Raw genomic sequence first — 14,066 nt, forward strand, 5'->3', positions numbered from 1 at the left:
CCCAGATTTGCAGTGCAGTGGGTCTAGGCTGTGGCTCAGGAATCTGTAATTCCTGAACATTTCCTAGGTAATTTTGATGATCACTCATGTTTGAAAGCAAATAGACTAAACTGAATCTAAACACTGTGTGTGTGTGTGTGTGTGTGTGTGTGTGTGTGTGTGTGTGTGTGTGTGTGTTTAGCTCCTGCAACGAGATCTTCAGTGTTTATCTGCCTTTCTTGTCTCTGCCTATTAAGTTTCAGGTGTCAGACACAATCACTGATCTCAGAGTTCTCATTGTAGTCAGGGCAAAACTATAGCATGTAACTCTTTGTATTTTCAGTGCCTAGTCCCCCGGGGGCCAGCACACAGTAGGTGATGGTTAATTATTTTATTGATGGCTTTGACAAACCCAGTTTTCAGTGTGCCTGACCTACATGGTGCAGTCTATTAGCTTGGCAGGGGCAAAAGGGAGACTTTCTTGCTTGGAATTCCCTGATACCCTTCTTACTGCACACAGTCATGTTGACAGCCTCATGGGCCTTTGCTTCACCCTTGGTGACTTCAAAATTTTCTGTATAACTGATCGTCTGTCAAGTGTCCTTTTACAGATGGGGAAACTGAGACTTTGTAAATAACTGTTTCAGAACCCCTAAACTGGTTTGTGGTGGAGCTGGGGTTTGAACACAAATCAACAGAATGGATCTGATGTCCTATTAGTGTGTGACTCATAAAACCAGTTAGTCTTAATATGATACACAGAATAATAATACTTATTACCTTAACCCTGGGAAACAGGCTGACAAGATTATTACTCAAATCAATTTTTTTAAAACTTTTTTTTGTTTGATTGAAGGAAGCATTTGTAGAAAAGATGAGTTGTTATTCATTTAACCTTTTGCCCCTCCCTCCTAAAACACACACAATCTTTTTTACATTACCTCTGAATTCAGATTTTAATTTAATACTCATAAGGGAACCCTAGCCAATGATGACAGCCTCAAAAGACTAGTCACAAACAACTCAAACAAGTCAGCAAAAAAGGCAACCAATAAATACTTATGATACATCAATAATTCTTTTTTCCTTATACATCTTAAAAACAAAAATTGGTCTTAGTTTCTCATTTTAAATGGGCTTTCCTCCTTTGATTTATGTAAAACTTCCAAAGATATAAACATCTTTATATACAAAGAAGCAGTATGGCAGTACATGTGGCTTTATACATTTTACATTAGCAATAAAAAAAAAATTATGAGGCCGGGTGCAGTGGTTCACACCTGTAATCCCAGCACATTGGGAGGCCAAGGCGGGCGGATCGCAAGGTCAGGAGATCGAGACCATCCTGGCCATGGTGAAACCCCGTCTCTACTAAAATACAAAAAAATTAGCTCGGTGTGGTGGTGCTTGCCTATAGTCCCAGCTACTCAGGAGGCTGAGTCAGGGGAATCACTTGAACCTGGGAGATAGAGGTTGCAGTGAGCTGAGACTGTGCCTCTGCACTCCAGCCTGGAGACAGAACAAGACACTGTCTCAAAAAAAAAAAAAAAAAAAAAAAAAAAAAAAAAAAAAATCATGAAAAGTTTGCTTTCAACCTGTTTGTAAATTCTAAAAAGAAACTAATTTGAAGGATTTATAAATCAAATTTGTTAAATGACCAAACTATTTTTTATTTGAAAATAACAAAATTCTTCAAGCAAAGCTGGTTGGAAAGAAGGAATAACTGCCTTTTCTAAGCTCTGTCAGCTAGGAAGCAGATAGGAATTAACAATCCCAAGAAGAGAAGAATAAGTTTTATGGAAAGAAATTGTAGTCATCATGCTGTAGAGTTTGAGCAGCTCATCTCAGAGGTTTAAACAGGTCCATCTCCCTAGAAGGTAGAAAAGGTGAATTAATTATGATGTCATTATTTATGTAAATGCTTGCTTTTTCCCTCCTTCTTCCCATTCCCATCACCTGCCTTCCTCCTGCCCTTATTGGTTGCCTATTGAATGTTTTCTATACTTTTTCTGGCTTTGTTTCAGAGCTTTAATCTGTCACTTACCTGTGTTGAGGTTATAGAAATGGAAGCTTCATTTTGCTTGGCATCATTTATTTATTTATATTTATTTATTTATTTATTCATTTTGAGATGAAGCCTCGCTCTATCACCCAGGCTGGAGTGCAGTGGTGTGATCTTGGCTCACTGCAACCTCTGCCTCCTGGGTTCAAGCGATTCTCCTGCCTAAGCCTCCAGAGCAGCTGGGACTGCAGGTGCCTGCTACCACGCCCAACTAATTTTTGCATTTTTAGTAGAGATGGGGTTTCACCTTATTGGCCAGGCTGGTCTTGAACCCCTGATCTTGTGATCCGCCCAACTCGGCCTCCCAAAGTGCTGGGATTACAGGCGTGAGCCACTGCACCCAGCCAGCATCATTTATTTATTTATTTAGTCCTCCAAAAGGTTACATTTTATTTATTTATTTTTGTTTTATTTTGTTTTTTAATTTTTTTAAATTTCAATAGCTTTTGGGGTACAAGTGATTTTTGGTTCCATGGATGAATGAGGTACTGATGAATTCTGAGATTGCAGTGCACCCATCACCTGAGGAGAACACATTGTGTATAATATGCATCATTTATTTTAAAAAATAATTTTGGTAATAGGTGCTGAGAGACCAAGTGCCATGTGGAAAGCCACCGCTAACAAATAGGAGAGCTGGGATTTGAACCAGGGAGGCTGAACCCAGAGACTGTGTTCAAGGAAACTTGAAGCTATGCTACCTCACTGACTTTCATAAGGTAGTAAATAGCATTCATTGCCATTTACTGAGCCTTCTAAGTGTTCAAATAAATTCATGCTTCTTACCTTGTACTAGGCATTCCATTGGCAACCGTAGGAGTAGGTTAAGTATTAATAGCCACATTTTATAGACAAGGAACAGTTGAGGGCAACTGACTGGGCCAAGACCACACAGCTGACATTCAAATCAGGTCTCATAGCATGTATTTTAAGGCGCATTCCCAACTATCACTTCATTTAAGGACTGTGCCAGGCTCAGAAGGTTCTCAGTAAATTCTTTCTGCCTAAACGGATAGATGTTGATCTTACAATCTTTCCATAAATTAGGCAAGAGGCAGTTGGAATAACTGAGGCTATTAGAAGTTAGTCAGCTTGCTGGGGTCACTCAGCTAGTAAGCTGTGGAACTCGGCTGAGAGCCCAAGTCTTTCTGCAGTGTCCTACTGGGGCAGGAATGCTGACCAGCCCCATGAGAGGCCAGCTGCCCACGAGAAAGGAATCTTCAGCAGACTGACTTTAAAACTGCAGCTCTTGTGCACTGAAATATTTAGTAGTGAAATTTCGTCATGTCCAAAAATTACTTTCCAGAAGTCCAGAAAGACAGAGGTTGAGCAAATATTAAGTTTTGGGAACACAGGTGAAAGTGTACAGGTGTTCATTGCACCATTACTTCAACTTTATACGGATATGAAGTTTTCAAAATAAAACGTTGGAGGAGGAGGGGGAAGAGAGACAGAGGAGAGATGAAGGGAGGGAGGAAGAAAGGAAGGAAAAAAATAGGCAATTCTGGTGGTGCATATTCATCCTCTGTGAGTCTCTGGTGCCCACACACTAACAACCATGGAGTCCACCTACTGTCTTCCAACTATCAAGTGACTCAGCCATTAAGATCTCCAAATAAATGAAACTCACTAAAAGGAATCAATGTACTGACACTTATGAGTGTGTTTTTAAATTGAGAGATAATTCTCAGATTTAGCAGAGTATTAACAACTCACAGAGCAATCATATTTTCTTTTTCTTTTCTTTCTTCCAACTTCTTTTTTTTTTTTTTTTGGAATGGTCTTGTTCTGTTATCCAGGGTGCAGTGCAATGACAAGATCTCAGCTCATGCAGCCTCGGCATCCTGGGCTCAGGTGATGCTCCTAGCTCAGCCTCCTGAGTAGTTGGGACTACAGGCGCATATCAGCACATCTGGTTAATTTTTTGTATTTTTGGTACAGATAGGGTTTTGCCATGTTGTCATGGTCAAGACCAGTTCATGGCTGGTCTTGAACTCTTGGGCTCAAGTGATTCTCCTGCGTTGGCCTCCCAAAGTGCTGGGATTACAGGTGTGACCACTGCGCCCGGCCAAAGTAATATTTTCAATAAATCTTGCAAAGGAAATTTACCATCCAGTTAAACTATATAGGAAATGAAACTTCAATTTATAATTCAACAAACATTAATTCATTCTGGATGAATTACAAGATTTATATGCTCAGTATTCTCAACTGCTATCATAAAATAACTTTGGTGGATTACTAGTTGTAGGAATGTTTAAAGACCAAAACATTTAAGTCCAATACAATAGAAATGAAAATTTGTAGAATAAAATGCACCCAAAATGCAATACACAGTGAAATTTATTTGTGATACATGCATTTTACTGCTGATTTGGGGGACTTATTTGTATTTTCCATTTTTATAAAGTAATAGATAATTATTAAATTTATTTTATTCTGTAGACTGATTAAAGGGAAAAAGTCAGTCTTCTTACTTAGAAATGATTAACTTTTGGTTGAATTTCCTTTAGTTTTTTTTTTTTTTCTATTCACACAATTTTATTTTCTTCTACTTATATAATTGTATATTTTGTACAATTTTTGTATCCTGCTAAATAACAAAAGGATTTAGGTTTTGTTATTTAAGGATTTTCAATATTACCACAGTTTTGGGTGAAACATTCTTTTAAGACTAATAAAATAATAAAAAGAGATACTATGACAGGTTATATAAGAAATTATGTAACCTTACCTAGGTGAGGAGACTGGAGGGAACTGGGTGGATAGAAGACAAAGGCCGGAGGAAGGCTTTCCAACGGAATACCTTTATATATTTCTCTGTGTGCGTACACATGCACACATTTAGTTTTTTGAGTTATATACATGTAATGTTTGTTTAAAATTTATTTACTTATTTATTAAGACAGGGTCTCACTCTGTTGCCCAGGCTAGGGTGCAGTAGTGCAATCTCGGCTCATTGCAACCTCCACCTTCCAGGTTCAAGTCATTCTTGTGCCTCAGCCTCCTGAGTAGCTGGGACTACAGGCATATGCCACCATGCCTGTCCTTATTTAAAATTTAAATAAAATAATTTGAGTCATTTAAAGTTTTACCATAATATTATGTTACGTGAATAGACCTTTATTTACATATATTTACATAATCTCCCTATTAGGGAACTCTCAAGTTTTATTTTTTTCCTCATCAATCTGTGCTTTTATTTATTTTTAAATTTTTATTTATTTATTTATTTATTTTTGAGATGGAGTCTTGCTCTGTCACCAGGCTGGAATGCAGTGGCATGATCTCAGTTCAATGCAACCTCTGCCTCCTGGGTTTAAGAGATTCTCCTGCTTCAGCCTCCGGAGTAGCTGGGACTACAGGTGCGTGCCACCACGCCCAGCTAATTTTTGTATTTTTAGTAGAGACAGGGTTTCACTGTGTTGACCAGGATGGTCTTGATCTCTTGACCTCGTGGTCCACCCACCTCAGCCTCCCAAAGTGCTGGGATTACAGGTGTAAGCCACTGCACCTGGCCCCAATCTGTGCTTTTAATAACTTTGTGTATGTGTGTGAACAATTGCCTAATTTGATTTGGGTGTTAGTTGAAATAATCAGACTGTCTTACAGTCTGCGAGTCTGTTTTTTAGTATTTTGTTGTCGGTATTTTACAATACTATTTAGAGACTAAAGCCTGAGTGATTCGTTTTCTTCTTCCCATATAAGAACTACCTTTTTATCTGTATCAGAAATCATATCAAATCTAGGTTTTGCATTGGTATGTTCTGTGCATCTGAGGAAGTGAGAACATGCCAGGTCAGACCATGATGTTGCTGACACTGTACCCATATGACAAATGCTCACTTCAGGTGCATCTTCATATAAACATCATTGTAAATGTTCATATATAGACAGAATCCTTTGTCTCCAGAACTATGGTCAACTGGATGTGAGGCTGAAAATTATGGCCAACTTCAGCCTGGGTGTTTTAACCTGCTCTGGGTTCCAGTAATGCAATGTCTCTGTCTCCATGAGCTGACAGACTGGGCTGAGTGGACTTCCTAACCTGGGCTGGTTTTCTTACCTCCTCATTCCCTCAGTGCTGGTGGCCTGACCTGGCCTCCCTCATGCTAAGAAGAAACAGCAAAGGCCTTAACTTACCCCACAGCAGCCGCAACACTGGCAGTCTCCACAGAGGGTCCCCAGGAGGCCATTAACCACCTGGATGGCACAGAGAACCATCTGGATTCCTCCTACGACCAGCAGGATGGAGAAGAGGGTCAGATTCCAGGGAACCACATTGAGAGGCTGTTGGCACTTGTTCCATAAGGCTTCATCATTCAGATAATCCCTGTTGGTGGTATGGGGGACAAATGAAACACTTGTAAAAAGTGTGTAATTCCCTTGAATAGAAAGTTACCATAGGCTGGGCACGGTGGCTCACGCCTGTAATTCCAGCACTTTGGGAGGCCAAGGTGGGTGGATCACCTGAGGTCAGGAGTTCGAGATCAGCCTGACCAACGTGGAGAAATCCCATCTCTAAAAAAGAAAAAAAAGAAAGTTACCATAACAATGTTTCTGATGCACTACTTTCCATTCAAAACAAGCTTCACAAGAAAATGCTTGCACAAACAATTTAAATACTCCAAAACTTACAATTTTTTATCAAGTACACCCTATGTGCCAGACCCTGTTCTAATCACTTCACACATATTCACTCATTTATTCCCCATAGAAACCTCTGGTTCTCTTTCACAAATCAGAAAGCAAAGGCAACGAGAGGCTAAGTTATTTTCTCCCAGGTCACAAAACTACTGAGTGGCAGAACAATTTTTGTTAGCTGACCAAGAAGGTGGACAAATTGACCAACTATGATGGGGACAGAAAAAAGAAGACTCTCCCGGAGTAGAATTTCACAGATGTGCCTCCAGGGGCGGTAGCTCACGCCTGTAATCCCAGCACTTTGGGAGGCTGAGGCAGGCAGATCACCTGAGGTCAGGAGTTTGAGACCAGCCTGACCAACACAGAGAAACCCCGTCTCTACTAAAAATACAAAAAATTAGCCGGGCGTGGTGGTGCATGCGTGTAATCCCAGCTACTCATGAGGCTCAGGCAGGAGAATTGCTTGAACCTGGGAGGCGGAGGTTACAGTGAGGTGAGATCGCACCATTGCACTCCAGCCTGGGCAACAAGAGCAAAATTCCGTTTCAAATAAATAAATAAATGAAAAAATAAAGAATTTCACAAATGTTCACAGCTTTATCCTAGCTACTGTTGTTAGAGAAACCGTTTTGACTTTTGACAGAAGACTTGTCAAGTGTAGTGGCCATCTGAAGCCATGTAAACTACACATCTGTCATATGGCTTAAGGGAAGAGCCTGCTTGTCTTCAAAAGGAAATAGTCTGTTGCCTTAATACATATTTTACATAAACTGTGAATTAGGAGAAACTGCAATGTATTTATATTTTATTATATAGAGAAAGAGTTTATTGCAATATAAACGGCATTGTGGCTGGGCGTGGTGGCTCACACCTACAATCCCATCACTTTGGGAGGCCAAGGTGGGCAGATCACCTGAAGTCAGGAGTTCAAGACCAGCCTGGCCAACATGGCAAAACTACGTCTCTACTAAAATACAAAAATTAGCTGGGCGTCGTGATGGGCACCTGTAATCCCAGCTACTCAAGAGGCTGAGGCTGGATGAAGAATTGCTTGAACCTGGGAGGCGGAGGTTGCAGTGGGCCGAGATCATGCCATTACACTCCAGCCTGGGCAACAAGAGCAAAACTCCATCTCAAAAAATAAAAATAAAGGGCATTGTGCCTTGAAGAATAAAGGTGAAGTATACTATTTTAAGAAAAAGATGAGTAAATTGGGTAAAGTCTTATGGATTATTATGACTCTTCACATTCTTAGAGCCCTAAATTGGTCTCTTCGTTTCCTCACCCTTTCAGAGCCTTAATAAGAAACTCTCAGCTACTTACTGAATTAATGTTGATGTTATTATTTTTAGATCTTTATGATAACCTTCATGGAAAAGGAAGAAATGAACATTTTACTCTTGATTTCAAAATAAAATATTGTTCATAGCATTGATTTGTCTTTCCATAAGAGCACAGGTACTTGCAGCTTGCTAGCTGTGTGACTTGCATACTTAGGCTGCAAAATGGGAGTTACATTATCTATTATATCATAGGGTTATTGTGAGGGCTACGTGAGTTGGTATGAGTAAAGTGCTCAGATCAGTGCTTAGCATATAGTAAGTACTCAATAAATGCTAGTATTGTCATTACTTTACTTAATTTAAGCAGTCTTAGTCTAGTGGAAAGAGCTGGTATTTTGGATTCAGATGAACCCGGTTTGAACCCAAGCATTCCCCTTACTAACTATGTATTCCTCATGCAAGTTACTCACCTCCTCTAGTATCAGTTTCTTTCTTTTTCTCTCTCTCTTTTTTTGTTAAATAGACATGGAGGTCTCACTGTATTGCCCAGGCTAGTCTCAAACTCCTGAGCTCAGTCCTCTCACCTTGGCCTCCCAAAGTGCAGTGATTACAGGTGTGAGCCACCATGCTCTGCCAGCTTCAGCTTTTTAAAAAAATATATATAACAGATTAAGAACCACATCACAGTTGTGAGAATTCACTGAGATGATAACACACCTTTTGTATAGCTGTATAAGACTCTTCTTTTTTTTGAGATAGAGTTTTGCTCTTGTTGCCCAGGCTGGAACAATGGTGCTATCTTGGCTCACCACAACTTCCACCTCCCAGGTTCAAGCAATTCTCCTGTCTTAGCCTCCCGAATAGCTGGGATTACCATGCCTGATTAATTTTGTATTTTTAGTAGAGACAGGGTTTCTCTATGTTGGCCAGGCTGGTCTCAAACTCCCGACCTCAGGTGATCCACCCACCTTAGCCTCCCATAGTGATGGGATTACAGTGGTGAGCCACCGTGCCTGGCCAAGACTGTTCTTTTCAGTACTTTTTTTTTCATATTAAACTTTGCTTTGGAGGGTCACAAAATTCTGCGGCATATTTTTGGGCAAGTTGTTTCCATTAAAAAGCACTGATTTTAGAAACTAATAACTTAGCCAGGCACACACCTGTAATCCCAGCTACTCGGGAGGCTGCAGTGGGAGAATCACTTAAACCTGAGAGGCAAAGATTGCAGTGAGCTGAGATTGCACCATTGCACTCCAGCCTGGGTGACAGAGTGAGACCCCATCTCAACAAACAAACAAACAAAAAAACAACCTAATAAGTTAAAACTGCTGCATGAAAAAAAAATCCCAAATGGTCCACAAAACATTCTCCTTTCCTTCTGAAGGTTTTAGGGTGCATTGTTAACATTAACCAGTCTTTAACTATTAAGTTTAAATGGCCAAATGAGACAAAGAGTTCTGAGGTTGTTCTTCTACCACTGACTAAGACTGTGGTGGCAAGTATGAAGGAAAATATTCACTTAGTCTTCTGAGCTTTCGGGGCAGACTTGATGCCAAGTCTTCTCGTCAGCAGCCTTCTTGTTCACTGCTTTGATGACACCCACAGCGACTGTGTGTCTTCTATCACAGACAGCAACATGACCCAGAGGAGGATAGTCAGAGGAGCTTTCAACACACATGGGCTTGCCAGGAACCACGTTGATGATGGCAGCATCACCAGATTTCAAGAATTTAGGGCAAGCTTCTTACCAGAATGGCAATCAATCTTTTCCTTCAGCTCAGCAAACTCGGAAGCAATGCGACCTGTGTGACAAGCAGCAGAGAGGCATAGCTAGCTCTGATTTGGGCTGGGTGGTGCAAGATGATCACTTGAGAAGTGAAGCCAGCTGCTCCCAATGGTGGGTCATTTTTGCTGTTACCAGCAATGTTGCCATGACAAAAATATTTGACAGATGTGTTCTTAACACTGAAGTCCACATTTTCCCCAGGAAGAGCTTGCGTCATGGTGCATTTCAACAGACTTTAGTTGTAATGTTGACTGGAGCAAAGGTGACCACCATGCTGGGTTTGAGAACACTAGTTTCCACTTAGCACATAGGGACCAATACCAGCAAATTTGTAGACATCTGGAGGGGCAGGTGCAAGGGCTTGTGAGTTGGATGAGTTGGTGGTAGGACACAGTCCAGGCCTTCAAGCAGCATAGATCCATTGGCATTGCGATCTTCATGGGTGACTTTACATCCCTTGAACCAAGGCATGCTACTACTTGGCTGTAGCATGCTGTCGCTGTTCAACTGGAAGCTGGCACAGATGCTGCTGTGCTGGGGTTGTAGCCAATTTTCTTCATGTAAGAGTTGACTTTCTTAATGATTTTTCTCATGTCTCTTCTGGCTGTAGAGTGGCTGGGTAGAATTCATTTTGTTAACACCAACAATTGGTTGTTTCATCCCTAGTGTGTAAGCAAAAAAAAGGGCATGTTCACAGGTCTGCCCATGGAGATAGCAGCTTCAGATTCACCAACACCAGCAGCAACAATCAGGACAGCACAGTCAGTCTGAGATGTGCTTGTGACCGTGTTTCTGATAAAGTCTCTGTCCTGAGCATCAACGACTCATGCAGTACTTGCTGGTCTCAAACTTCCACAGGGTGATGTGTCACACTCACATTCATCTCACCATTTATTTGACACCCAAGCATACCTGAAGGAGCTCTTTCTCTTATTAGCAGCCTCCTTCTCAAATTCATCGATGGTTCTTTTGTAGATTATACCACGTTTGTAGATCTGTCGGCCAGTAGTAGTGGACTTACCTGAATCTACACGTCCAATAATGACAATATTGATGTGAGTCTTTTCCTTTCTCGGTTTGGCTTTGATTTAGGGGTGGTTTGCCTAACACCTGGGTTCTGGCGGCAAACCCATTGTGAAAATGACCTTTTTTTTTCAACATCAGAAATCCATCTTTATGTCCTGCATTTTTTCATTTAGTCCTTTCCATCTTTACAATTTTAAAACTTGTTGATTATAAAAGGTTGTAAAGCTATGATATTTTCCAGGCACACTTTATGAAGAAAAGATCCTGAGGTGAAAGAATTGGCCATCCTGAGTTCCGGGCCTCTTTGGAGAGCCTGCACAGCGGTGGGATGACAGCACCTCCTGGTGGTAGGATTTGTGAAATGTTTACAGGGGGACTTGGAAGCAAGGATTGAATTTGGGTGTCTGGAGAAATCATAAGTCCCACGCCTGCTGGAGCCTCACCACTCACAAACCACCACATAGCCACACTCAGGCCCTTCTTCTCTCCCCTTAAACTCTCCGATTCTGGCAGTCTCTGAGGCTCTGGCAAAAAAAGGCTGCATTAACGTTCAGTTTGATCATTGTGTCCAATTCCCCAAACCTAGGGAGAGAGGGGTCCTGAGTTTTTCATGGACCTGGTAACAAGGCAAGGAGAGCAGAAGCAGTTCAGATGCACTTAATTGATGTTTTAAAGCATCCAGTTATTATGCAGGTGTTTCCACCTGAGCTGTAGTAATCCCATCAACGTGGGAGCAGAAAGCTGGGAATTTCACAGAACTCTCTTCTCGCCAGCAGCGAAGGCAGCTGAGGGAAGAAACCAGGGGGCCCGAATGCAAATGCTTTGCTGGCCCGCTCTGTCTGGTGAATTCAGATGCCACCTCCTCCGGGAGACGCTCCACGATGTTTCTGCCTCAGCCTGAGTTTGGTTTCCTTCTGTGCTCCCCAGCACTCTGTGTTTCTGTCCCTATTGTACAGAGCACCTGGATCCTGTGCTGCCATCACCCCTCCATTTGTTTGTCTTCTCTTCAGGACTATAAAATCCCAAGGGCAAAGACCATGTCCCACTGTCTCTGTCCCCAGTTCCAGCACAGGGAGTGAGTGCTTCATAAATATCAGCAGCTCTCATATCCTGGGTCCTCTGTGCCAGGCCCTGGTCTAGCTGCTTTCCATCATCTTTCCTAATGCTCCAAGGAGGTGCTACTTTACTTGAACAGTGTTTGGCATACAGTAGCCTTCAGTAAACACTCAATGAATAAATGAACATATACTTATTTTACAGATTAAGAAGGTGAGGCTAGTAAATGGAAGTGCCTGGGTTTGATCTTAGGTCTGTCCGACTCCAAAGCCAGTGTTCTTACCCATTACACAAATGCCCTTTGTTGCAGTAGTTATTTCCTTAGCATATTTGAAATGATTTATTTATGGTATTTGATTTATACATCTATAATAGCACATGAATTAAAGCTTACTTATATCACAATAGATTATTCTTTTGAGCCTTATTTATGCCTGATAGAAAGGATTGAAATTAAGTCACAGAATAATTATAAAAGCACATTTTAAAAAGTTCTAATGCATAAAAATAAATTCCATTTACAATAATACTTCATATTCATAAAAATGGATAATAAGGCTGAATCAAACAAGTATGTGGTAGGAACTATACTGAGTGCTTTATGTAGCTTTTGTTATTTTACTCTCACCTGAAGCTGTGAGGTGGATGCTGCTGTTAGTCCCATTCATTTCACAGATGAAGCATGAGAGATAAATGGTATATGGCAGAGGTGTGGCTAGACTCTAAGTCAGCCAAGGGCAAAACTGGCTCCTAACATTTGTGAATTGTTTCTGGTTCATGAGAGCTGAGATTACGTGGTGCAAATCCAATCTCATTCTATTAAAGTGGCTTTCAGCTCTCGGGAATAAGTTCACATGCAGCTTATGATGCTCCTTGCTAATAAGCAATTTCTGAAGTGCAAATGCAGATGGTCTTAGCTGAATGTCAAGGCAGAACATTTAACTGTGTTTAGTTCAGTGTCTGGGTGTCTGAGCCACAGATGTGAGGGTGCTCTCCTTGACCTTGACTCTTTCCCAGGGAGGTGGAGAGTTGCAGCCTGGCCCAGGAGAGCCATGCATGGTCCCATCCCTCCTCGGCCACTAACCACTCCTGGCTCTTCCTCTTTTTCCCTCCTATGGCTGTCCCCACACCCTGTGCAGGCTGCTTTTCTTTCAGCAGCTCAGGGTCAAGGGAGGGGTGGCCAATTGTCTCAGGGAGGAAGACCTTGGATGGGAGGAGATTCTATTTCAAAGGAAGCCAAGAGGGTGTATTTCAAAATGCCCAGGTTTCTTTTTCCTTCTAGGGTGTTTCTTTAATATGGTTCTCAGGACAGAACAAGTTAACTATTTTTGCTCCCTTAATATTATCACCAACAAACATTTCTGAGGAAAACAGTGCTAAATGCTACAGCATTGCAGAGCCCTGGATTCTGTGCACTGTTAGAAATCTCAGAGTCCACCTTGATAACCTTCCCCTTTTCTCCTCACACCTAAACTTGATGACTCCATTTCAAACATTCTCTGAAATTTGTCTTTTTTGAGCCCCAATTCTGCTGCCTGGGTGATGTTCACCATCTCATCTGGTTTATGATGCCAGCTTTGATCTCCCTTTAGTTCCTGAGTCCTCCTATTCACTTTCCACATTACTGGTACCATCATGCCTCTAAAAGTCCAAAGTGGCCATGCTATGCCCTACTTGAAATCCTCTGCTGTGCCCTGCTGTCTTGAAGATCCACCTGCCTCTCAGTCTCACCACATCGTGTGGTGGCCCCTTCTGCAAATCTCTCCTTATTCACGTTAAGCTTCTGCCACACAGTGCTCTGATGTTTACTGAGCATGCCAGCCTTTTCATGCCTGAAATGTTCGCCCCCACCACTGGAAGGCAAACTTCTGCTCATCCTCCAAAATCAGCCCATGTCACCTTCTCGAAGCATTTCCCCTGCACTCCTTCTCCATCTCACACTTTCTACATGATGAGGATCTGTTTCATGTGTTCACCCTAACTCACATGCTGACTAGCGCAGGAGCCACGTCTATTCATTTCTGTTCCATGTTTGAGATAGGCTTCAGCACAAAATAAGATACTGACTATAAATATATATATACAGACACATACGTGTCTGTGTATGTGTATGTGTATATATATGTACATACATATATATGTGTATATATAGATATATAAATGGGTGTGTGTGTATATATATAAACACACACCCATATATATATATATATATATTTTTTTTTTTTTTTTT

The 14,066-nt window shown here is 41.3% G+C and overlaps 1 protein-coding gene across 1 annotated transcript in view; it reads right to left on the reverse strand.

Moving 5' to 3' along the window:
• Positions 1 to 1,628: 1,628 nt before the first annotated feature.
• TM4SF4 (transmembrane 4 L six family member 4) overlaps positions 1,629 to 14,066 on the reverse strand; it is a 30,860-nt gene continuing 18,422 nt past the window's right edge. Inside the window, exons 4-5 of the mRNA XM_032263528.1 lie at positions 6,185 to 6,374; positions 1,629 to 1,849 (exon numbers count right to left, since the gene is read on the reverse strand). Of these exons, the coding sequence (XP_032119419.1) occupies positions 1,832 to 1,849; positions 6,185 to 6,374 (208 nt within the window). The 3' untranslated portion in view covers positions 1,629 to 1,831. The remainder of the gene's footprint in view (positions 1,850 to 6,184; positions 6,375 to 14,066) is intronic.

The sequence above is a fragment of the Sapajus apella genome, unplaced genomic scaffold (genome assembly GCF_009761245.1).
Source record: "Sapajus apella isolate SASKATOON/1434 unplaced genomic scaffold, GSC_monkey_1.0 scaffold4, whole genome shotgun sequence".
NCBI classification, from domain to species: Eukaryota; Metazoa; Chordata; class Mammalia; order Primates; family Cebidae; genus Sapajus; species Sapajus apella.